This window comes from Pan troglodytes, chromosome 19, assembly GCF_028858775.2.
Source record: "Pan troglodytes isolate AG18354 chromosome 19, NHGRI_mPanTro3-v2.0_pri, whole genome shotgun sequence".
Classification (NCBI taxonomy): Eukaryota; Metazoa; Chordata; class Mammalia; order Primates; family Hominidae; genus Pan; species Pan troglodytes.
In genome coordinates, this window is record NC_072417.2 from 21,458,695 (window position 1) to 21,483,174 (window position 24,480).

Here is a 24,480-nt window from a genome sequence, read left to right on the forward strand (position 1 = left end):
AAAAATAAAATAAAAAATAAAAGAGGTCCCTTTTTCTGGGAGATTGATATAGGGGAGTGTGAGTTAGAAGGGAGGCATCGAGGATCAGTCATTTAAAGCAGCATCCAAGGATGTTCAAGGCTAGAGATCCACAGGTGTATTTTCAGAAACTGAATTTCCTGGCGGGGCACAGTGACTCATGCCTGTAATCCCAGCACTTTGGGAGGCCAAGGTGAGCGGATCACTTGAGGTCAGAAGTTCAAGACTAGCCTGGCCAACATGGTGAAACTGTTTTTAGAGAAAAAAAAAAATTGGCCGGGCATGGTGGTGGGTGCGTGTAATCCCATCTATTCGGGAGGCTGAGGCAGGAGAATCACTGGAACCCGGAAGGCAGAGGTTGCAGTCAACCGAGATCATGCTACTGCACTCCAGCCTGGGTGACAGAGACTGTCTCCAAAAACAAACAAACAAACAAACAAAACACAAAAAAACCCCAAAACCCAAAACAAGCCAGGCGCGGTAGCTCACACCTGTAATCTTAGCCCTTTGGGAGGCCAGGACGGGTGGATTACCTGAGGTCAGGAGTTCGAGACCAGTCTGACCAACATGGTGAAACCCCGTCTCTACTAAAAATACAAAAATTAGCCGGGCATGGTGATGCATGCCTGTAACCCCAGCTACTAGGGAGGCTGAGGCAGGAGACTTGCTTGAACCCAGGAGGCAGAGGATGCAGTGAGCTGAGATCGTGCCATTGCATTCCAGACTGAGCAACAAGAGCAAAACTCCACCTTAAAAAAAAAAAAAAAAGAAAAGAAAAAACAAACAAAACTCCTGAATTTCCCTGTGGATACCTTTTCTCTGGCAGCCTTTTTCAATGAGGGCTAAGTTTTCTCCAATACTATATGGCCTGCAGACCGCTCAGCTTTCATTCCAGTGAAAACATTCCAGAAAAAACTCTGAATCAATCCCAGGTGTTTCTCCAATCAGCTCAGGATGATTGTATGTTACCTGCTGCCCAGCTAGTGACACCTCTCCAGGCCTCTGACTTAGCTAGGTCTCCACCATGTGACTCCACCGTAGACTCCCCGCCTTCTTCTTTTGCAAAGCCTCGGACACCCAAACACCTACCAAAAGTGGGTAGGGCGCCAGGACACCTCCAAGTGTAAGTGGGGCTCTCCAGCACACCTGGATGTGGAGGTGTGATGCAGAGTGGTGGCTGCTCGTGACACTCATTTCACCCCTTTCTGTGCAGGTGCCAGAAGCCCAGGAAGCACACATCAAGGCTCGCTTGCCAGCGGGGTGCTGCCAATAAAATGTAGTCACGTGGAATTTGGAATGTGGAAAGGAGGTAGAAGTCATCCTTTCCTCCCCCATAGCAGCAGGTGTGCAGGCTCTGGTGGTCAGCTGGACTCCATACTCCCCCACCAGTCACCAGCCTGGGGACCGTGGGGCTGCAAGGACCTCAGCAGCAGTTTCCCAAGTTTCCTGACTTCTTCCATCCTCTGGAAATCAGCTGTGGTAAAGTAGCCTGAAAGCCAGTGGTGCAACCCCATCCCCACAACCTTCACCACCTCTAGCCCCTCCAGTGATAAGCACTAATTGCCTATATACAACCCTTTTTTGTTTGAAATATCTAATTTCTGTTTTCCTATCTGGGGTAGTGTAACATAAGAAGAAATATATATTTGGTCTCTGCCCCCAGTTCCTAACACAAAGCTCCTAAAACCCTTGGAAATTCCTGAATGATGGCGGTGCTAAGAGCATTGTCCTTTGTTAGTTTATCATTTTTCTTTTCTCCTAGGTGTTTTTTCCTTTTTAAACTTTTCTTTTAGGTTAGGGGGTACATATGCACGTTCGTTATATAGCTAAACTTGTGTCATGGGGGTTTGTTGTACAGATTATTTCATCACCCAGGTACCAAGCCTAGTACCCAATAGTTTTTTCTGCTCCTCTCCCTCCTCCCACCCTCCACCCTCAGGTAGGGCCCAGTGTCTATTGTTTATGAGTTCTCATCATTTTGCTCCCACTTATAAGAACATACAGTATTTGGTTTTCTGTTCGTGTCTTAGTTTGCTGAGGATAATGGCCTCTAGCTCCATCTGTGTTCCTGCAAAAGACATGATCTCGCTGTTTTTTATGGTTGCACATCTTTTGTTCTAACATTTGGTCCTTAAACCTGGTTCCTGATACAGAGCTCCTAAATCCCTTGGAATTTTCTGGGTGATAGAAGCGTCCTTTGTTCTCATGAGGTGACTCTTGGTGGGCTCCTTATTTGGGGACTGGTCACCAAAAAGACCTATGGTTGGAAGCGTTGTGCTGTCAGCTCCATTCCCCATCCTCTGGGGTGGGGAGTGGAGCTGGAGCTCAATCATGCCTACGTGATAAAGCCTCCAGAAAACTCCTTGAAAGACAGGACTTGGAGAGCTTCCGGGTTGGCGAACACATCCATGTTCCAGGAGAGTGGTGCACCCCAACTCCACAAGGACCCTTCCAGACCTCACCCTGTGTATCTCTTCATCTGGCTTCATCATTTGTGTCCTTTAAAATATCCTTTGTAATAAATCAGCAATAGTAAGAAAACTGTTTTCCTGGGTTCCATGAGCTGTTCTAGCAAATGTTCAAACCTGAGGAGGGAGTTGTGGGGACCTCCAATTTATAGCCAGTTGGTCAGATGCATAGGTGATGCTTGGCCTTGCACCTGGGGTCTGACATGGGGATGGTCCTGTGTGACTGAGCCCTTAACCTGTGGAGTCTGGTGCTCACTCTGCTTAGGGCTTCTCTGCCTTTTTAGTGTCCTTCTAGAAGGCCTTTCCTTCCTCTTGTCAGCTCAGAAAACTTTTCTTCCACTTCCCTTCTTCTAAACCATCCCTTACATCTACTCCTTTCCAGCTGACCAAGAGCAGAACCACGGCTGGCTCCACTGCCACCATGCTGTCCCACACTGTCTCCTCAGGATGTATTCAGATGTCCAGCCCTCCCCCCAGTCTAGGAGCCCCCGCTTTGAGGAAAGGGATGCTGGCCTAGTCAACTCTTTCCCAGCACCAGGCACAGCATCTGGCACGTTCCATCCTTTTCGTGGACTCTCCCCAGGCAGCCTGACCTTCCCTCCTCTGAACCGGTGCATTTCTTGTCTGCATCATGTTTGCCCTAATCAGATATCGCCTTATTTCCATCCTTTAAAAAATGCTTTATTTCTCTGGCAGGCTTCATCGGAATCACAATTTTCATTCATTTAGTAACTGTTGGCCTTGTATCCACCTCTCTCTGGCACTCAGGTCTCACTTAAGAGCTGGCTGTCTGAGCTGTGATTTGCGATCAGTGAGATGGAGACAGAGGCAGCCCTAGGCAGTCATGTTTTGTTCCACCTGACCCTGGGCGCCACTCCCCGTCCCAGGCTACAGGCGGGCATGGGCACCAGCCAGGGAGAGACAGCTCATCCATGCTCTGGCCCAGCAGAAACTCTGGGCTTAGACAAAACTGCTCAATTGAGGACAAACTGGGCAAAGTAGAATCTTTCTTTGGGAGTTTTTAGAAATATGGTGGGGTGGCATTTGGGAATAATAAGAATTGTAGCTGGGCATGGTGGTACGCGCCTGTAGACCCCCAGCTCTGGAGGCTGAGGTAGGAGGATCTTTGGAGCCCAAGAGCTTGAGGCAGCAGTGAGCTATGAATGCACCACTGCACTCCAGCCTGGGTGACAGATCAAGACCCTGTCTGAAAAAAAAAATGTACACATTTGAGATGCATAAAATTTTCTTGTTATATAAAAAAATTATAAGCATCGAAATGTGAAATTATGTAAATATGCCAAAATAGAAACCTGGAGGTGCTTGGAATCCAGACTTTGGGAGCCCAGCAGTGCAAGGATCTCTAGTGTTGGCTTTTTTTTTTTTTTTTTGAGATGGAATCTCGCTCTGTTGCCCAGGCTAGTGTGCAGTGGCCCATTATAAGCTCACTGCAAGCTCCGCCTCCCAGGTTCAAGCAATTATCCCTCCCTCAGCTTCCTGAGTAACTGGGATTACAGGCGTGCATCACCACCCCCAGCTAATTTTTGTAATTTTTAGTAGAGACAGGGTTTTGCCATGTTGGCCGGGGTGGTCTTGAACTCCTGCCTCAGGTGGTCCACCTACCTCAGCCTCCCAAAGTGCTGGGATTACAAGCATGAGTCACTGCACCCGGCCTTGTCTTGGCTTCTTGTCAGCTCCCTGCTTATGTCCAACACTCACCCCTGTTAGAGCTGGTGTGGGGAGCTTCTGTCCTGATGACTTAACAGTGTAATTAAAGTGCTTAGCGCTGTACCTGGACCACAGCTGGTACCAATAAACAGCAGCTGCCATCATCCTCACCATCCGCATGTTATTGTTATATTAACTCTTTGATGGCAACCATGGCTTATCCCCCCATCTCCCTATGCCCTACAGCAGGGCAGTAGAATGGTTGAGAGGCTTTGAAGTCTAACAGTGCTAGCTTAAAACCCTAATTTGTTGCTTTGGATGTGAGGCTTTGGGCACTTTGGGCAGGTCACCTACGTTCTTCGAGCCCTGTGTCCTTATCTGTCAGATGATGATTTTTTTTTTTTTTTTTTTTTTTTGAGATGGAGTCCCATTCTCTTGCCCAGGCTGGAGTGCAGTGGTGTGATCTCGGCTCACTGCAAGCTCCACCTTCCAGGTTCACACCATTCTCCTGCCTCAGCTTCCCGAGTAGCTGGGACTACAGGCTCCTGCCACCACGCCCGGCTAATTTTTTTGTATTTTTAGTGGAGACAGGGTTTCACCATGTTAGCCAGGATGGTCTCGATCTCCTGACCTCGTGATCCGCCCACCTCGGCCTCCAAAAGTGTCAGATGATTTTAACAACTATGCTTCCATGAATTGCTGGGCTAGATGATATGACTGTAAAATGCCTAACCCATGGTTTAGCATCAAGTACGCAAATTGTAAATGGTAGCGCTGCTCTGCCTATGACTATTTAGTCTTGTGCTTTAAACTCAAATATTTGTTGGCCTACTGAAGTCACCACACAGAGAAAGATGCTTCTCATTCTCAGTAAAGAACTTTGGGAGATAACTGGGGCAGGCAGCAAGAGAACAGATGTCATATGTCTAGCATCAGCAAACTCATCAGAACTGATGGGCAGCTCACTTTGCTTAGAACCCGCACCAGCACACACACGGGGCTGCTTCCCAGTCACACTGCTCCTGGGAAGGTAGGGGGGCTGCTGTTCTGCAATTAGCGCGGTTCTTTACCTCCTATTACCGAACTGCCAGAGTTCATTTGTGTTCAGTTAGGTAGATGACCAATTCTTGTTCATTCCTATTTTCTTTTGCTCACTAACGTGTTTAATGTTCACCAACCTACCAAATGTGATTTATTAGCGACTTTTTCTTTGAAGATGGAGTGGAGGAATCCTTGCGCCTTCTGCAACATGCTACTGCTGTTATGGAACAGTGCAGTTATGGATGTGCATCAGCCGGGGATGGGGAGAGGCTAGGGCAGTACATGTGAATGGAGAGGTAGCCCCACCAGTATGTTTTCTGAAATACAGTCCCGCAGAGGGCAGTCTTGGGAAATTACTGTTCTCATACACTCTTCTTGACCCTACCCCTCCAGCACCTCCCTGCTATCCAAGGGTTGGGATTTTTAAAAAGAAAAACAAATTTTAAAAAAAGCAATGTGAATCTTTTGCCATCTTGTAAGGGTGAAAAGCCCCCTACCAAGTCTGGATGAACATTCATGCGTGTGCTTGAGGGCTTGGGAAAAAGACAGGGCTTGGCCCCACAGTGCAGGTAGGCCCAGTGATCCTATGATAGGGGCCAGGAGACGGGAGGTCCCCTGTGGGCAGGAGTTCAAGTATGTGGTATTATATGACTGGTGCTTGATGAACCAAGGGAGAGGGCACCAAAAACAATGGTATTTAATTGTTTTCAGGTCTGGGTGACTAATTAGACTGGGAAACAAGGGAGGAAATGATGGCCCTGTGCTTGCTCTGCCCACTGCCTCTGTGGATGCGTGGGCCGCTGGCTTCAGTCCTGCTTTTATGATGGCCGTTGTTTAGGCTCTGTGTTTTTTCAGGAGGCCTGAGGTGGGCTGGGTTCTCCTCCTATGGCAGGGCTTAACTCTCCTCCTCCTCCTTCTCTGTTGGGGCTTCGCTGTCCCTGGGATAAGAATAACAATGCCAAGGTTTTCATTCTTGAAAGGAGCAATTAAGCTTCTCACCCCCTCCTCATTTTAGATGGGAAATGTGAGGGTCCGTCATTTACCCAGGGTCCCTGTTGAGGAGGATCTCGTCCTCATTAGATGACTTCTTGTGCAGCTTCCATGCGTGATTATTTACTCTCGTGGCACTGAGAGGTTTGTACATATCTTTAAGCCAGAGCGGCTGTCGGAATGGGAAAAGTCCATCCTAGAAGATAGAAAGGGAAATATTAATTTTGCATGTCCTCTGCTTTCCCTGGCCACAGCAATGAATCCTCCAATGTACCTGACTCTCCCTTCGCGAAGAGCATCTCCTCCCTGGCAGAAATCTGAAAATGCCCCTGGGGAGACACATGCACAAGACAGTGAGTGATGCAGCCATTTCCCACGTATCTCACAATGTACTTCTCTGGTCTTACTAGGACTAAATGAGTATCTCAGTCCATAATCACAGGGAGAAGAACCACCACAGACCACATACCTGGGGTCTTGAAAATAATTCCATGCATGTGGGACTTTCAGAAGCTCTCCATGTCTGTCCAGAAGGGCCCCACAATATACTGGGGGAACTTTGTATGTGGCTCAGCATGGAGCAGGAGCAGGATGTTCAGTCCCACTCACCCCCTTGGCCAAGTGCCCTTGTGCAGTGAACAAACTGCACAACCATGCTGGGCAGAAGCATTTTATATCAGTCCCCTTCGGACTTAGTCTCACAGGCATCATTTGACGGGGGATGGGAGATGAAGTTGTTCTTCCTTTTCTAGGTACTTTATTCTATAAGTTGGATCACCTCAAGCAAATGCCTGAGTGCAGCTAGCCAAGTTCTCTATCTCACAGTCTTCATACGGCTGGCTGTTGCTGAAGAGTGAGTGAGCTGCGAAATCAGCTTAAAGCACAACATTCTTTTTGAATGTGAATAAAATAGGAAAAGGCAGAGTGCATTGTGTGACCATGGGGAAAGACACTCTCCCTTTCTCTTTCTCAGTTTTCCTGTCATAAAAGGACAAACTACTGTCTAAGGTCTCCGTAGTTAAAATTCTTTTTTGTTGTTGTTTTTTTTATTTGAGACAGTTTTGCTCTTGTTCCCCAGGCTGGAGTGCAATGGTGCTATCTTGGCTCCCTGCAACCTGCGCCTCCTGGCTTCAAGCAGTTCTCCTGCCTCAGCCTCCCAAGTAGCTGGGATTACAGGCCTGCGCCACCACACCCAGCTAATTTAGTATTTTTAGTAGAGATGGGGTTTCACCATGTTGGTCAGGCTGGTCACGAGCTCCTAACCTCAAGTGATCCCAAAGAGCTGTGATTACAGGCGTGAGCCATCCTGCCTGGCCTTTCTGGTTAAAATTCTGTGAGGTTTGCGTAAAAGGAATAGAGTAGGGGCCCAAAAACCAGTAAGATGAGAAAATAGTGTTTCCTCAGTTCTAGTATCCAGGGGAAAAAAATAAAAGAGAAAATACTGTTTCCTGCCACTTAAGAGGAAGGACTCACATATCCTACCTTCCATCAGCCTTGAAGGAGACAAGTGCCCTCTCTCTCACACCCGGTGGCCTTCCCTTCCCCTTTCCCAGAGCCTCCAAGAAGGCAGCAATAGGCACCAAAACCTTTCTCCTTCCTATCCCTCCCCACCTCCCGAAAGGGCTGGGGACAGCAGGTGTGTCCTTGTTAGTTCCATCCAGCTCAGCTTTGGCTGGGGAGCTAATTTCACTGGAGCCAGGCTAAGCATTAGGGTAAGTAAGTATTTGTCCTGTCTTGGGCAGTTTCCTCACTGAAAAATGAGGGCAGAGTTCTAAGCCCTCCTCTAATTCTAAAATTCTAATTAAAACGTCGCGAGACTAGTGGTGGTGCACGCCTGTAATCCCAGCTACTCGGGAGGCTGAGGCAGGAGAATCGCTTGAACCTGGGAAGTGGAGGTTGCTGTGAGCCGAGATCACGTCATTGCACTCCAGCCTGGCAATAAGAGGGAAACTCCGTCTCAAAAGAAAAGAAAAAAAAAATCACCAGACTAATATTTACCTTGAGAATCCTTCTTCATCTTCTTGTAATGACCTTCGGTGACAACATATCTGTTTTAGAAGAAAACGCAATTCAGATTATCTATGACAACAACCACCGTCTCCAAATCTGTATTGATTCCTTTTATTCATTATAAGTCTCATCTACCTGATGAGGTAACTTTTTTGAAGACAGGAATTGTATGCTGTGTAACACTGCTTTGATTCTTCCATAGTTCAGTCATCCTTGCTATCTTGCGGGGGATTGGTTCTAGGATACCGCCCCCACACCATACCAGAATCTGTGCATGCTCAATCCCTTACATATAATGGTGTAGTATTTGCTTATAACCAACACGCATCCCCCCTATACTTTATTTACGTAGCGACAGGATTGCCCTCTGTTGCTTACGCTGGAGTGCAGTGTCATCCTCTGTTACTCAGGATGGAGTGCGGTGTCACGATCACAGCTCACTGTAGCCTCAACCTCCTGGGCTCCAGTGATCCGCCCACCTCAGCCTCTTGAGTAGCTGAGACTACAGGTGCATACTACCACACCTGGCTATTTTTTTTTTTAATTTTTAATAAAGACAAGGTCTCACTATGCTGCCCAGGTTGGCCTCCCAATGTGTTGGGATTACAAGTGTGAGCCACCATGCCTGGCCCCATGTAATTTAAGTCATCACTAATAAAATGTATACATATTGTACATTGTTGACAGTTGTTATATTGTACTTTCTGTTTGTATTTTTATTTTTTTATTTTTCTTCAAATATTCAGCCTGATCTAGTTGAATCTGAAGATGTGGACCTGCTGATGAAGAGGGCTGACTGTATCTAACTTAGGGTCTTGCATGCAGCTGGCACTTAATACATTTTATTGACTGTTTTAGATAACATTCAACAGATAATTCCTAATAAAAACTCTTAAAAGTAGGAGAAAAAGGAAACCTGAGTCCTTCCTCTGAAGTGGCAGGAAAACCAGCCTGGGCAACATAGCAAGACCTTGTCTCTACGAACACATTTTTTAATTAGCTGCCTGCCTGTAGTCCCAGCCACTCAGGAAGCTGAGGCAGGAGGATCCCTTAAGCCCAGGAGTTTGATGTTACAGTGAGCTAGGTCACACCATTGCTCTCCAGCCTGGGTGACAACAAGGCCCTGAGAAGGGGAAAAAAAGGAAAGGAAAAAGGAAAAGGGAAAGGAAGGAAAGAGTAGAAGTATTGGAAAGGAAGAGACAAAACTATCATTATTTGCATATTAAATGATAAATGTTAGCCAAAGAAGCCTAAGAGAATCAACTAAGATTTTACTGGAAGTAATGAGAATTCAATACAGTGGCTATCTACAAAATCAGGAAATCAGCACACAAACCTCAAATACTTTTCCCATGTACCACCAATAACTAATTAGAAAATGGAAGAAAGATCCCATTTACAATGGCAATACAAATGTATGAAGAATTTAGGAACAAAAATACAAAGATCTTTTATCTAACAAAAGATGTATAAGATCTATATATGGAAACACTAAAGCTCTTCTGAAAGACATTAACAAGAAATGAATACATGACATGAGATAGCATGTTCCTAGAATGTCGTACAGATGTAAATTCTCAAATTAATCTACAAATTTAACGTAATCCTATTCAAATCCCAAGATAGTTTTTGGTGGTGGCTGTTTTTAAGACAGGGCCTCACTGTGTTGCCCAGGCTAGAGTGCAGTGCTACGACCACAGCTCACTGCATCCTCGACCTCCCAGGCTCAAGCGATCCTCCCACTTCAGCCTCTGAAGTCTCTCATATGGTGTCCAAGAAATGGTGACAAATCTCACAAAGGGACTAGGCTCAGCAGGGCTGGAATATTCAGGGAAGGTGTCAAGAAGAAAGATGAACTTGGGTTGGCTTTTGAGAGATGCATAGGACTCCCACAGGCAGAGTGAAATAAGGGCATTTTAGATGGACAAACACACAGACAAAAGCAGAAATGCGGGTGGTGTGACTGGGGTATGGTAGGGGCTGCTGTGGCTGGAATGGAGGGCTGCCACAATAATGGAAATGGTAAATGAGGCAAATAAGGTTGGACTGGTGGCATAGCGTCCAGGTTGCCAGCTTTATTAAATCACTCTTCCAATATGCTAGCACTGGCCTGTTGGGAAAAGTAATACATCATGTAATCGAACAAAAGACAGAGGCAAGCTCCAGGAATGGGCACTGTAAACAGGACTTGCCCCAGAGTAGCCAGATGTAGGCTTTAGATAAGTTGATGCAAGCTGAGCATCTCTAATCTGAGGGGGAATGTCTCACATGGTGTCCAAGAAATGGTGACACATCTCACAGAGGGTCTAGGCTCAGGAGGGCTAGAGTATGAGACGTTCCCCCTCACCTGTGAACTTAAAAATGTGGCCAACAATTTTTGTAAAAGATGGCTACTCTGTAGTGCTTTAACTGGACCTATTTAGACAATGCCTTACACACTGGAGGACCATACTGTGTAAATCTAATAAGTCTACAAGAAAATACTTCTGTCTTTTGGCTCTCTCCTTCCTCTCCAGGGTGATGACAACTCCGTGAGGGTGGAGATTATACCTCTCTCATCAGTTCAGCAACAAGGAAATAAATTAGTGGCAGAGTAAGGGTGACTTGGTGAGTACATCCAATTGTTGACATAGTTTTGGGTGGGAGAAATTTTGCTATTATATCGACTTCTTAAAATAGTCTAGTGGGATTAACTTGGTTTTAATTCACAGAGATCTGGAAGCGAGGATCCTTTAAAAATCCTGAAATATACACTGCAGTAAAAGAACAAAGCATACACCTCAGCCTTAAATGACTGAAGAAGTATGTCAAGTAGCAGCAGGTGGGAAAGTGGCTTTGGTTTTCAGTTTGTGAGCTCTGAATCCACACAAAGACAGGACTGCATTCTGAAAACCTGAATTAATTATTGCCCTTACCACAATGAGGCAGAAAAGTATAATCAAAATCATTAGTATTCCAGTCACAATTAATGCCACGATGAGTTTGGTGGTATAGCCATATCCTGGAACTTCTTTTGTGAGCTAAAAAAAAAAAACAAAAAAACACCAGAATGAGAGCTAACTATTCAAAACCCCAGTATTCCAGGTGAGTAGCTTACAGGTTTTTATTTTTTTGAAAGAGGGTCTCACTCTGTCACCCAGGCTGGGGTACAGTGGTGCAATCACCGTTCACTAGACTCGACCTCCCTGGGCTCAGGTGATCCTCCCACCTCAGCCTCCCAAGTAGCTGGGACTACAGGCACGTGTCACCAACCCAGATAATTTATTTTTTGTGGAGACAGGCTTTCACTATGTTGGCCAAGCTGGTCTCAAACTCCTGACTTCAAGTAATCCACCCACCTTGGCCTCCCAAAGTGCTGAGATTACAGGTGTGAGCTACCACCCCCGGCCTACAGTTCATCTTGTGCCCTAATCTATTTCACTCTCTACATGAGCAAAGTGGGAGATCACTGTCATGACCAAAGTTACATGGCCAAGATAAGCTATGGCCTGGGAGTCCCAGATTCTTCTGTGTGGGCACTTTCCTGGGATATGCTAAATGATGGGAAATCTGGGTCTCATGTTTCTGTGTGGTTCTCACCTCAAGCGACTTCTCTTTCTGTTCACTCTGGGCTTCCGTGCTCTCATTAATGTAGTTCTCAGTCTTCCATTGGTCCGTATCCCATTCTATCTTGGATGCCTTTACTTCCTGCTGCCCACTGAGAAGCTTCATCAGGTGGCCTGTCCTGGAGATGAGCTTGGCACAGGTCACTTGCACATGGGCCCCAGAGCAGTCCATCTTCAAGGTCCGGATAACATGAGCAATGAGCCTTCTCACATTGTTGTTGGGGATAAGGGACTGTAGCTGCTGGGTTAGCTGAATTTCCAACTGATCACCTGGGGACGAGAGCAATGGGTAATTGAAGCTTTTGGGCTCGGGGGACAGATCAGTGCCCACGTTGTTGTATTCCCATTTTGTCTCAGTTTGTTTAACAGTTGGCCCTAAGTTGAATGCAGTCCCAGCGGAATCTGCCTCAGGAGGATGATTGTAGTTTGTGTTTTCAGAGATGGTTCCTTCTGGCATGTTAGTGTTTTCCATAAAAACATTTTCTCCAAAGGCATTTCTTGCAGTTGTGTCTTTTGTATTATTGTTTTCTATAAAATGTTCTGAAGGAGCAGATACTTCCAGAAAAGGGTTTTCTTGAGGACTCAGGTCTCCTAAGGATGAAAAAGCCCCTTGTGAAGGGGAATTTATGAGGCTCTTTGCTGCAGAGAATGGAAGCCTGTTTGCGAGCATCAGTCTACTCAGATAACTTTTCTTTCTGACCTTTGGACTCTTTTTGACTGTGGGTGTTCTGTGGGTCACACGGGAGCGAGTTTTGTGAAAGCGGTATTTTTTTCTGGAACGTACGATTGGTTTAGAAGTCTTCGTATTTGTAACTCTAGCCTTTGCACTTTCTAAAATGGAAATAGAAATGTCTCTCACCTGTGGTAGGGCTTTTGCAGGGCTGGAGGTAGAAGGCGTGCCCTTGGAGAACGGTTTCAGCACAGAGACTGCTGCCTTATGCTCTTGGGTGAACGAAGGCTTGGTGTAGACGGCGTTTCCCACTAACTTCTCAGGCCCCTGCTGTGTGTGAGGCTGTTCCAGCTCCCTTGGGGCTGGACTCCGGAGCCTTTTTTCTTCGGCAGCGTTCTCTACAGATGCCTGGGCACCCTGTTCCCTCCTGATGCTCTGCCTTCCTACCTCTTTGAAGTGCCTTTTCTGGATGCTCCTTGGGCCCATGAGGACTCTATTCACTCTCTGCCGGTTTTGGCCTACAGTTTGAATCTTTGCCAGGCTGTTTCCTGTGGTTGGCAGTTTAATGAACGGTAGTAACAGTGATTTCACATCTAGGTTTGCCACTGACAAATAAGGCAAGATGTGACTTAGTGTACTGATAAAATCACTCTCGTCATTGGTGTCTAGCTGCTCACTCCCAAAGCCTGACAAGTTGATGCCACTGCTGTCTGAGGGCTCCTCCGGCTCAACAATCAGCTCAGTGCTTGCGTAATTCTTCCGGGCTTGTAACACCTTCATGAACGCTCCTTCTGGATTCCCTACAGATGCTTCTTCAGCTGTCAAAAAAGAAGAGACTGCTTTGATCATGAAAGATGATGGGATGGGATGCATCAGTCCATAGCTGTACACCCCAGTCACACAGAGTAGGAGTCAGCAAACATTCGAGTGCCATTCAGAGAGGAGAAACACACACCCAATCCTAAACCTATGAAATGGCAACAACAAAAGGAGAAAATACATCTTTTGAAAACACGGCCACCTACTTGGAACATTCCATAGTGTGACATAGAGTAACTCTGTTTAGGATTATTTCGTTGATCCCCAGAGGCCAATTGCCCAGTGCTCAGTCAAAGCCCAAGGTGGAAGACAAGTGCTTCCCTGATGAGCTGGCCTCTCTGCAGACTGCTCCGTACCCTGTGCTGTCCTGCCTCAGATGCAGAGAGAGCACAAGGCTCCTGCTCTCCTCGTCCTCGGTGCACCTGTGTTCGTGCTACCATCACAGCTAAATGCAATGAAAGGCGGTCCTCTGAGAGGAGCAGGGTGGAGATGCTAAAGTGGAGGCCCCCTCCCATTGCTGATAGATCCTCATCTGGCATGCGCTCCACCCTCCCCATTCTCTGCTCCCACATATCGTAGCCCCATCACAGAAGATGCGACATGGAAAAACGCACTGTGTCCACCCTAGTTCTTAAATTTGGGCAGGGATTTGGGGTGTATGTTAAGAGTTTTTCAAATTTGCCAGATTGTATGCCTATGTTGTTAAATACACAATGAATCCCTGGTATGATAGCAGTTTCTGGATAAACATTACTTGAGGTCCTAAAATGCAGAAGGGAAAAAGCAACTTTTGTTAGATGCCTACTTTGCTTTCATTTCATCTCTAATATTTTGGATGGGGAATCATCCAAAGCTTCTGACTGCATGAAGGTCAGGTGTGCCAGTGTGCAGCTGGGTTTCTTTTCCAGAATTAAAAGTACTTTGGGTGGTGGTGAGGGTCAGAGGAAGAAGTAAAGATTGTGAGAAAGGGGAAGAAACATGGGCTTGGGGAGAACCCAGAATTGGGGCCAGAAGACCTGGCACTAGGCTACAGCACTTAGCACCTCTGATCTTGTTTTTCCTCATCTGTAAAAGGAGGTTAACAAAGCTTTTCTGCCCACTTCTTGGGGAGAAGGGAATAACATAATTGGTTAAAAAAAAAAAAGTTTTGAAAAATAAGCAACACTGACTTTATGTAACCAAGCATTATTAATTATCCACCCCATATCACTGGTAGATACCTGTATTCAAGCTATCTGGACATGAAAGCAGTCACATTTTAGGAGTCATGAAGTTGATGCTAATAAACCTAATCTACAGAAACACTCTTGAAAGCCCTTGAGCGTTTGTTCTGTGAACAGAAAGGTTTGAGATTCGGAGCAAGTTCAGAGTTGGATGGTCTAAGAATGGAAAAGCCCTCCATTCCATTAGAAGAGCCAGGTAGCAATTTCTGGTTATGGAACCAGAAGCTCTCAGGCTTCAAATAAAACAGCATCACTTGTACTCTTATAAAACTGTAAAAACAGAAAAACCAAAACCGTATCTACATCTGTCCTATGAGGCAGAGAGTACTTGAGATCTCATGGATTTAAAACCAGCTTACAAACTACATTGCACTATATGAAGAAATTATCACTGTGGGCAAAGCATCAAGCAGAGAGCACAGTATACAGTGTGTGGATGTTAATGTTATTCCCTAGCCTTCCCATTCCTTTGTCTTGGTCCTTTCTGCATATGGAACAGTTTTATTATTAAATTTTGTAATAGTAACTGAGAACCTGACTCTCAGCAAGGGAGTAGTTCGGAAATTGAGGGAGTTTAACTCTGAATGAGTAAATAAAAATAAAGCAATGATATCATTAGCTTAAAATTTTATCATCATTAAAAATAAAAAGTTTAAAAACAAATAATGTAACAATTTATCACCATGCAATTTGGACTCACGACAATGTGTGGTGTTTGTCAGACATGCACTGTTGCAATGCAGCTTGACTGTCTTGCAGACAGCCTCAATGCTGTTTTTAAATTGGCAGAGGCAGCAGGCCATATGGCTAGGTAAGATCCTATAGATGAAAACAGAGAGCAATAAATTAGCGGTAAAGCGGTTACTTGAGTAGGTAAAGGAGGCAGCCAACGCTACCACAGGGGTGGGAAAAAGGTGTCATTGAAGCCTATGGACTGGACAGTTGGGTAGGAACCAGAAGGCCAATAGGAAGGAGGGCAAAAGTGCCCAACTGAAGGGTAAGCATGGCAGTGAGTAGGGTATGCCTAGAATAAAGATGGTTGGGATTAGAATTGGGTGACAGTGATTAGTAGTTTAATTCAGAAGTATCTCTTCCCAATTCAAAAGTCTCACTTTGGGCTGAAAGTACAGAGGAAGAAGGTAGACTTTTAAGAAGTCTGAATAAGCCCCCAACTTCTGGAGTCCCTTTCTCAATTCCTGTTGGGAGTGGGAAATATTATAAATTACTCTGGGCATTAAAAATAGCTTAGTTTAACCTGGATTGCGGAGTTAAAAAATAACAAAGACTGCATTGGTCAAATCTGGACAATTTGAGCATTCAAAAGAATAACAACAATAAGTTACAACATATTTAATATAAAGAAGAATCCACGAAGAGTGATATAGAAAAAGAAAGAGGGGGAGTTCTTCTTCAATGAAATAATGCCAGCTAGTAAATGTAGAAGGAATGACAGAATTTTTAAAAGTGTCACTTTGCAACCGTCAGTGTAATACAAATTCATTCAGACAAGGGTTATCATTGATGCACATTTGGGTGAAAAAACATTTGAGAACAGGATCTTCACTGAACTCAAAGTAACAACCCACAGATTATTTATTAATTACCAAGGGGAAAATTATTTATTTTTATTTTTATTTTTATTTTGTCACCCAGGCTGAAATACAGTGGCAAAATTATACCTCAATGCAGCCTCAACCCCCCTGGGCTCAAGGGATCCTCCAAATTCAGCCTCCTGAGTAGCTGGGAGTATAGGCTTGCACCACCATGCCCAGCTAATTTTTTTTTTTTTTTGTACTTTTGTATTTTCAGTAGTGACAGAGTTTCCCCATGTTGCTCAGGCTGGTGTAGAACTCCTGGGCTCAAGCAATCCTCCCACCTCGGCCTTCCAAAGTGCTGGGATTACAAGTGGGAGCCACTGTACCCAGCAAAATAATTACAATGGAGAGATCTGGAAGATCACCTTAGTCAAGTGATCAAACTTAGTATTACAGGCCATCTGCAGTTACGAGGCAGGAGGGATACATCACCTATGAAGTATTTTTCCCAAAAATGCTTAACTTGAATTTCATCATGAGGAAACAGACATATCCGGATTGTGGGACAATTTACAAGACAACTATCTTTGACTCTTAAAAAATGCCAATGTCATGAAAGATCAAAGAAAGTAGAGGCACGTTTTAGATTAAAGGAAATGAAGACATGACATGCAGTGCCTGATCTTTGATTGGATTCTGTACTATTCTTTCATCTTTCTGGCTTGTTTGAATTTTTTTCAATACGTAAATTTGGGCAAAAGAGGTAACCGAGACAATTGATTAATTTATTGTTGTGGCTTATTGGGGGCACTTTCAGAGAGATAAAAACAATCCCTGTAACTGAAGTAAAAGGTTAATCTTAGGCAGTATAGCATGGTCATTAAGAATACAGATTCCATAGCCAGACTATGCTTCAATCTCAGCTCTGCTAATAATGTGAATTTGGGCAAATTGTTTAATCTCTGTTCCTTGGCCTTGTCATTATAATAGTACCTACCTCTAATGAATTTTGAGGATCAAATGAATCAATACCTGAAAAATGCCTGGTGCACAGTCAGTGCTCAATAAGAGTTAACTATAATTATTATGTTGCAGAGGTTGTGGGGGGCCTTTTCTGAGTCCTCCAAAAGGATGGCTTTATTGGGGCCATATTGAGACTGTGAAAACAGAAGAGGGTTTCATGGATACAAGAAGTCTATGAGTTGGGGGTACAATGTATAGAGTTTTAGATTAAAACTGCATCCAATAAGTTGGCCTGAGACATCTTTCAAACCTACAGAGGAACAATCACAAGTGACTAGTATTATTCCTTTGGGTCCAGTGGAAGCCTCTGATCTTCATATGGAATGGACCCGGAACCGTAACCCAGCATTTTGTTGTATAGCAACCTTACCTCTGCCACAAAGGTGTTTCTTTTGTTTATGTTGAGGCCGGGTCTCGCTCTGTTACACAGGCTGAGTGCAGTGGTGCAATCTTGGCTCACTGCAGCCTCTGCCTCCTGTGCTCAAGTGATCCTCCCACCTCAGCCTCCTGAGTAGCTAGAACTACAGGTGTGTGCCACCACACCTGGCTAATTTTTGTATATTTTGTAGAAATGGGGTTTCACCATGTTGTCCAGGCTGGTCTCGAACTCCTGGGCACAAGCAACCCTCTCTCTTTGGCCTCCCAAAGTGCTGGGATTACAGGCATGAGCCCAAAATTTTTGTTATTCTTTTTCTGCCCCCAACTTTTTATTTTAAACATTTTCTTTTTTTCCTTTAAGCCTTAGGATGGCTGGGAAACATTTTCAAATGGTATAATGAACACCTGTATAACTTTCATCTGGAATCAACAGTTGCTAATACTTTGCCACATTTGCTTTCCGTGTGTGTATGTCTATACATTTTCTGGACAAAACCATTTGAGAGTCAGTTGCAGACATAATGACCCTTCACCATTGAAGACTTCAGTGTGCAGCCCCTAAGAACCAAGGCATTCTCCGACATAACCAGAGGACTATCATCACTCAATGGAACTTCATATTATGATTGTCTACTATGCGGTCCGTATACACATTTTCACAATTGTCCCAATCATAACATGGCTTAAAAAATTCACAATCTAATCAAACATCAGACATTACACTTAGTACATGATTCTTTAGTCTCCTTCAATCTAGAACTGTTCCCAGGATTGTTTTAAAGTATACTGACAAATCTTTGAGACTGTAAATGACCTGAGGTATACTTGAGAATAATTTTTCAATACACATGAAAGATCATTACACATCAGCCAAGACTCAAATGAGCTGGCCTACTTACTTTGTACATAAATGTGTAAACTCCTGAAGACTTCCAATAATGAACTCCCATAAGACAGTTCAATGTCTTTATGGCCTTGGTGACAAATCATTACAGAGGATGAGAGCATTTTTCCTATCCAATAATGGTCAAGAAAAAAGCAGACAGATCCTCACTATCTTAGAGAACTAAGTGAGAAAGCTGGTCAATGAAGGGGAATTCATCCAGAGAGGAAGGGATCCAGCTGACGGGGAAGATGCTGCAGGAGGCTGAGGAAAGTGAGGCTAGAGCAGTAAAAGAGATCTGACAACCTGGTGAAGATAAGAAAGTGACCTGACAAAAATGAACGAAGCAGAGTGCTAAATGAAGGGCCCTTTCCATGCTAATCTTGCATAATGCCCTCAACCAGCCCTAGCATAACTGAGTCTCTATTTAGCTTGCCATATTGTGGGGGCTGGTGGCACAATTGAAGTTGCAGTAAATTGTGTAACAAACTCACAATAGGGCCCTGCAGGCATATATATACATATATACACGTACATACATATATATATACATATATATATATATATATATTTTTTTTTTAGACAGGGTATTGCTCTGTCACCCAAGCTGGAGTGCAGTGGTGCCATCTTGGCTCACTGCAACCTCCACCTCCTGGGTTCAAGTGATCCTCCTGACTCAGGTTCCCTAGTAGCTGGGACTACAGGCGTGTGCCACCACACCTGGCTGATATATCCTGCAAAGAAGGCCAGGCACGGTGTCTCATGCCTGTAATCTCAGCACTCTGGGAGGTGAGGCAGGAGGATCACTTGAGACCAGGAGTCCGAGACCAGCCTGGGGAACATACTGAGACCTCATTTCTACAAAAAAATAAAAAATAAAAAAGATACATCACATATGCAAATTAACTCAAAATTGATCATAGACCTAAATGTGTATCATTTCTGGGAGAAGACATAGGAGAAAATCTTTTAGACGCTGGATTAGACAACAGGTTCTTAAAGATTTCTTAAGTAAGAAACAAAAAATCACAAGCCATTTAAGAAAAAAATGCTAACTTAAAGCTGGTCAAAATTAAAAACTTCTGCTCTTCAGAAAACATTTTTATTTCTTACTTTTTTTTTTTAGACAGAGTCCCACTCTGTCGCCCAGGTTAGAGTGCAGTGGTGCAATCTCGGCTCATTGCAACCTCCACCTCTCAAGTTCAAGCACTTCTCGTGCCTCAGCCTCCTGAGTAGCTGGGATTACAGGCGTGTGCCACCACACCTGCCTAATTTGTGCATTTTTAGTAGAGATGGCATTTCCACACAACCAGAATACTACTCAGCAATAAAAAGGAGTGAACAGTTGTCCCTCGGTGTCTGCAGGGGATTGGCTCCAGGACCCCCTGCAGATACCAAAGTCCGCAGATGCTGAGATCTTTTTTATGAAATGACATAATGTTTGTATACAGCCTCAGGTATACTCTAAGTACCTAATACAGTGTAAATGGTATGTACATAATCATACTGTATTTTAAATTTTCTACTGTTTTTATTGTTGTATTATTGTTTTATATATTTTATTTTTTCCAAATATTCTCCATCCATGGTTCGTTGAATCTATGGATGAGGAACCTGCAGATATGGAGGGCCAGCTGTAGTGATAGGTGCAACAACATGGATGGTAGCATAATCTCAAAAAAAATTCTGCTGAGTGAGGCCAGGCAAGGTGGATCTTGTCTGTAATCCTAGCACTTTGGGAGGCTGAGGCAGGCGGATCACTTGAGGTCAGAAGTTCGAAACCACCCTGGCCAACATGGCGAAACCTTGTCTCTACTAAAAATACAAAAATTAGCCAGGTGTGGTGGCATGCGCCTGTAATCCCAGCTACTCGGAAGGCTGAGGCAGGAGAACCACTTGAACCTGGGAGGTGGAGGTTGCAGTGAGCCTAGGTCATGCCGCTGCACTGCAGCCTGGGCGACAGAGTGAGATTCCATTTCAAAAACAAAAAAAAAATTAGGCTTTGTGAAAGGAGCCAAACACAAGAGGCTACGTGCTATATGATTTCATTTATAAGACATTCTGGAAAAGGCAAAAGTATAGGAACAGAAATCAGATTAGTAGCTAACAGGGGCTGATGGTGGGAGGATGGGATTGCCTACAAAGGGACAGGAGGGGCCTTTTTGGGGCATCAGAAATGCTTTATATTGGGAATGTGGTGGTGGTTATGTAACTATACATTTGTCAGACTCATCAAACTGTACACTTAAAAAGCGTGAATGTTACTATATGAAAATTATACCTCAATGAACCTAAGAAAATAATAAAACAAACCTAAAGAACCAACTAAGTAAAAATAAATCTCAGAAAAAAATAACTTACAGTTTTTCCAGTTCAACAGTCATCATGAGAATGTTCTTAAGTGTTGTAAGTGGGACTAGCGTTGTTCCCATGTCTCTGAAGAAGAAAGCCGAAACATTCATGCATGATATGAGCCCCAATAAAAAATTCTGTACTTAACAATTCAATTTTGGCTTCTCTATTAAACAAGCCAGCTCAAGAGTTTATTTGCTGTAGAATTCCAGGGAGCTCTTATTAAAGAAATTAAAGTTGATTTGCATCATCAAATTAATGATACTCAAGAGCAGAACTTACACTTTTTTTTTTTTACCATTATCTTCTCATTTTCATACTGCACTCACCATCTTATTTACTCTTTTCTTTATTTTTAGAATAATGAACACCTTTTCCCCTTTGCTTTCTTGGTTAAATAATATTCCTCCATGTGTCTACATGTTCCAAATCTATATGGGTTCTTCAATGCTGTTCTCTTCCCCTGCTGGCTGTCTTGACCATTATACATCCTCTTAATTTTTTTCTTCGCCATTAACTTTTTTTCAATAACCCAGTTAAAATTTAAATTATGACATTTTAGCCTAAATGCAAAATACTTAAGCTTTGATGAGAAATTTAAAAAGCATAAATCATCTCTTGACTCATGAGAGTACTATAGTACTTACAGATATTTTAATGCTGGCAATTTAAAGAGATACGGATCTTCAACAGTTGTCAGAGGATTGTGATTGAGAATTCTGAAAAATGGAATGGAATTAAAATAACCTGCATTTTCAATGTGTAAAACTGCATGAAAAGTTTACATTCATTTTTTGATATGGAACTTGTAGGTAAAAAAGAAAAAAATGTTTCCTGTCTTTACCTAAGAAATCACCATTAGACTCCGTAAAGCACTATTCCTATGGGAACTACCAAGGTCTCTAGAAGATAAAGGATAGAACGCGGGGAAGAACTACAAGGAAAAAAAAGGTGGATAGCAAAGAAAAAAGATGCCACAGAACTTTTCAGGTCAAAAACCCTAAAAGTGACTATGTTGGTAGGAAGCCCTGACTGTGGAGGAAACAGTATTTCTAGCATCCTCCATAATTCAAGTTGCTCATCATAATTCAAGTTGTTCATCTATTTTTTTTTTTTTTTTTTTGAGATGGAGTCTCGCTCTTGTTGCCCAGGCTGGAGTGCAATGGCTCGATCTTGGCTCACTGCAACCTCCGCCTCCCAGGTTCAAGTGATTCTCCTGTTCTGCCTCAGCCTTCTGAGTAGCTGGGATTACAGGCACCCACCACCACGCCCAGCTAATTTTTGTATTTTTAGTAGAGACGGGGTTTTACCATGTTGGCCAGGCTGGTTTTGAACTCTTGACCTCAGGTGATCTACCTGCCTCAGCCTCCCAAACTGATAGGATTACTGGCATGAGCCACTGCGGCTGGCTGCTTGTCTTTTATCTTTATAAAGTTTTTAAAATTTATGGTTTAATTTGCACAGTTAAAAAAAAATAGGACCAATTCTTTTGCTTTATAGCCAAAGAAGAAGGAATAAATCTAAGAGGAGGAACTGGTCAAAACCATACTCCCACTTGTCTTCTTGTATGACATCACAGCCTTTCTTACATTGCATGTAATCACCTGTCCACTTGTCAGGCTCCTGGACTATGAGCGCTTTGAGGGCAGAGACCACATTTTTTTTTTTTTTTTTTCTGAGACGGAGTCTCACTCTGTCGCCCAGGCTGGAGTGCAGTGGCGCAATCTTGGCTCACTGCAATCTCCGCCTCCCAGGTTCAAGCAATTCTCCTGCCTCAGCCTCCCAAGTAGCTGGGATTACAGGTGTCCGCCACCATGCCCTGTCATCCCCGTGCCTGGCATGATGTCTGAAATGTATTAGGCATTTAACAAATGTTTATTGAATAAACAAATGACATTTTGTTCATATGTCAATAAAATGAATAAATTGATTTTGATGCAAATTTTTATTCCAAAATGCTGGAATCGATTTTCTTTTTAATTCTTTAAGGTGAACAAGAAAAATAAAAGAAACAGGAAGAAATAAAAGAAAATCTACCTTTAGGTTAACCCAAGAATCATCTTTGTACTTAGGCAGAAATTATAAAAATAATAATTATTACAGTGAGTATCTACTGGGTTGCCAGGTATTTGTGATCAGCAAATACCTTATGTGGTAGATATTATTATTGCCCTATTTTTAAATGAGGAAACTGAGGCACAGAGAGGTTATATAACTTGTCCTAGGTCACCAAGCTATTAAGCAGCAAAGCTGTAATTTGAACTCATGTGTTTAATCTGTATGAAGAAAAAGGGCTTATTTTAACCTTAGGTTTTTAAAAAATTTTTACTTTCGTTCTTCATTTTCTCTCTTTTTCCTTCCTTCCTTCCCTCCCCCTTTCTTCTTTCTATTTTCTTTCCTTTCCTTTCTCCTCTCCCCTCCACTCCCCTCCCCTCCCCACCCAAACAGGGTCTTACCCCATTGACCAGGCTGGAGTGCAGTGGCATGATCTTGGCTCACTGCAACCTCCTCTTCCCAAGCTCAGGTAATCCTCCTTCCTCAGTCTCCCAAATAGCTGGGACTATAGGCACGCACCACCACGCCTGGCTATTTTTTGTGTTTTTAGTACAGATGGGAGTTTCACCATGTTTGCCAGGCTGGTCTTGAACTCCTGATCTCAAGTGATCCGCCTGCCTTGGCCTCCCAAAGTGCTGGTGTGAGCCACTGGGCCCAGCCTTAATTGTGAGAAGACTAAATACAGAAGTGCCTTTCAACCTTCTTCTACTCTGGGAGGACCTCTATGAGAACTACAGTTTTTCATTAGCAGGGCATGGCAGTGCTTGCCTGTAATTCCAGCTGTTTCAGAGGCTGAGGCAGGAGAATTGCTTGAACCCGGGAGGCGGAGGTTGCAGTGAGCCAAGATCAAGCCACTGTACTCCAGCCTGGGCGATAGAGCAAAAAAAAGTGGATTACAGTTTCTCTTTTTAGGTCTTTCCCCTAATCATTTCCCATGATTAAAATAGTTAATTAGTCTATGGTCAATGAGACTTTTTTTTTTTAAGAGACACATTCTCACTCACTTTGTTGCCCAGGCTGGAGAGCAGTGGCTATTCACAGCCATGATCCCACTAGTGATCAGCATGGGAGTTTTGACCTGCTCTATTCCTGAACTGGGCTGGCACACCCCTTTTTAGGCAACCTGATGGTCTCCTTTTCCCGGGAGGTCACCATAGTGATGCTGAACTTAGTCCGGACACCCAATCAGCATAGCATGCTACAGCCCAGAATTCCTGGACTCAAAGGATCCTTCTTCCTTTGCGTCCCGAGTATCTGGGACTACAGGCATGTGCCTAGTGAGCCTTCAGAGATTTAAAATCATGTTGTAAGTGACATCAGTGAAAATGGTGGAATAAAGACATCCGGGCTGGGCGCGGTGGCTCACGCCTGTAATCCCAGCACTTTGGGAGGCCGAGGCAGGCGGATCACGAGGTCAGGGGATCGAGACCATCCTGGCTAACAAGGCGAAACCCCGTCTGTACTAAATATACAAAAATTAGCTGGGCGTGGTGGCAGGCGCCTGTAGTCCCAACTACTCGGGAGGCTGAGGCAGGAGAATTGTGTGAACCCGGGAGGTGGAGCTTGCAGTGAGATGAGATTACGCCACTGCACTCCAGCCTGGGCAACAGAGTGAGACTCTGTCTCAAAAAAAAAAAAAAAAAAAAGAGACATCCAAAAATTCATCCCTTCATAAAAGCAACAAATACCAAAAAAATAGAAAAAAAAAAAAAAAAAAAAATTGACCAGAATAAACTTTTTCA

General features: G+C 43.9%; 2 protein-coding genes across 20 annotated transcripts in view; one reads left to right on the forward strand and one right to left on the reverse strand.

Annotated features, from left to right (window-relative positions):
- Window positions 1-14,591, forward strand: part of LOC735692 (ADP-ribosylation factor-like protein 17) — a 31,917-nt gene extending 17,326 nt beyond the window's left edge. Inside the window, 3 exon segments of the mRNA XM_063798407.1 lie at window positions 1,232-1,497; window positions 10,712-10,802; window positions 13,140-14,591. Coding sequence (XP_063654477.1) covers window positions 1,232-1,497; window positions 10,712-10,792 — 347 coding nt within the window. The 3' untranslated portion in view covers window positions 10,793-10,802; window positions 13,140-14,591.
- LOC107968981 (leucine-rich repeat-containing protein 37A) overlaps window positions 5,870-24,480 on the reverse strand; it is an 82,127-nt gene continuing 63,516 nt past the window's right edge. For 6 of the 19 annotated variants that reach the window (XM_063798406.1, XM_063798400.1, XM_054671321.2 and 3 more), the window contains 9 exons: window positions 21,331-21,402; window positions 20,693-20,767; window positions 15,213-15,331; window positions 11,775-13,288; window positions 11,111-11,215; window positions 8,184-8,233; window positions 6,460-6,514; window positions 6,239-6,381; window positions 5,870-6,133 (listed from right to left, as the gene is read on the reverse strand). In XM_063798406.1, the coding sequence (XP_063654476.1) occupies window positions 6,091-6,133; window positions 6,239-6,381; window positions 6,460-6,514; window positions 8,184-8,233; window positions 11,111-11,215; window positions 11,775-13,288; window positions 15,213-15,331; window positions 20,693-20,767; window positions 21,331-21,402 (2,176 nt within the window). In that variant the 3' untranslated portion in view covers window positions 5,870-6,090. Of the gene's footprint in view, window positions 6,134-6,238; window positions 6,382-6,459; window positions 6,515-8,183; window positions 8,234-11,110; window positions 11,216-11,774; window positions 13,289-15,194; window positions 15,332-20,692; window positions 20,768-21,330; window positions 21,403-24,480 lie in introns of all 19 variants that reach the window. The other 13 variants (XM_054671319.2, XM_063798405.1, XM_054671329.2 and 10 more) reach the window with 6 other exon arrangements.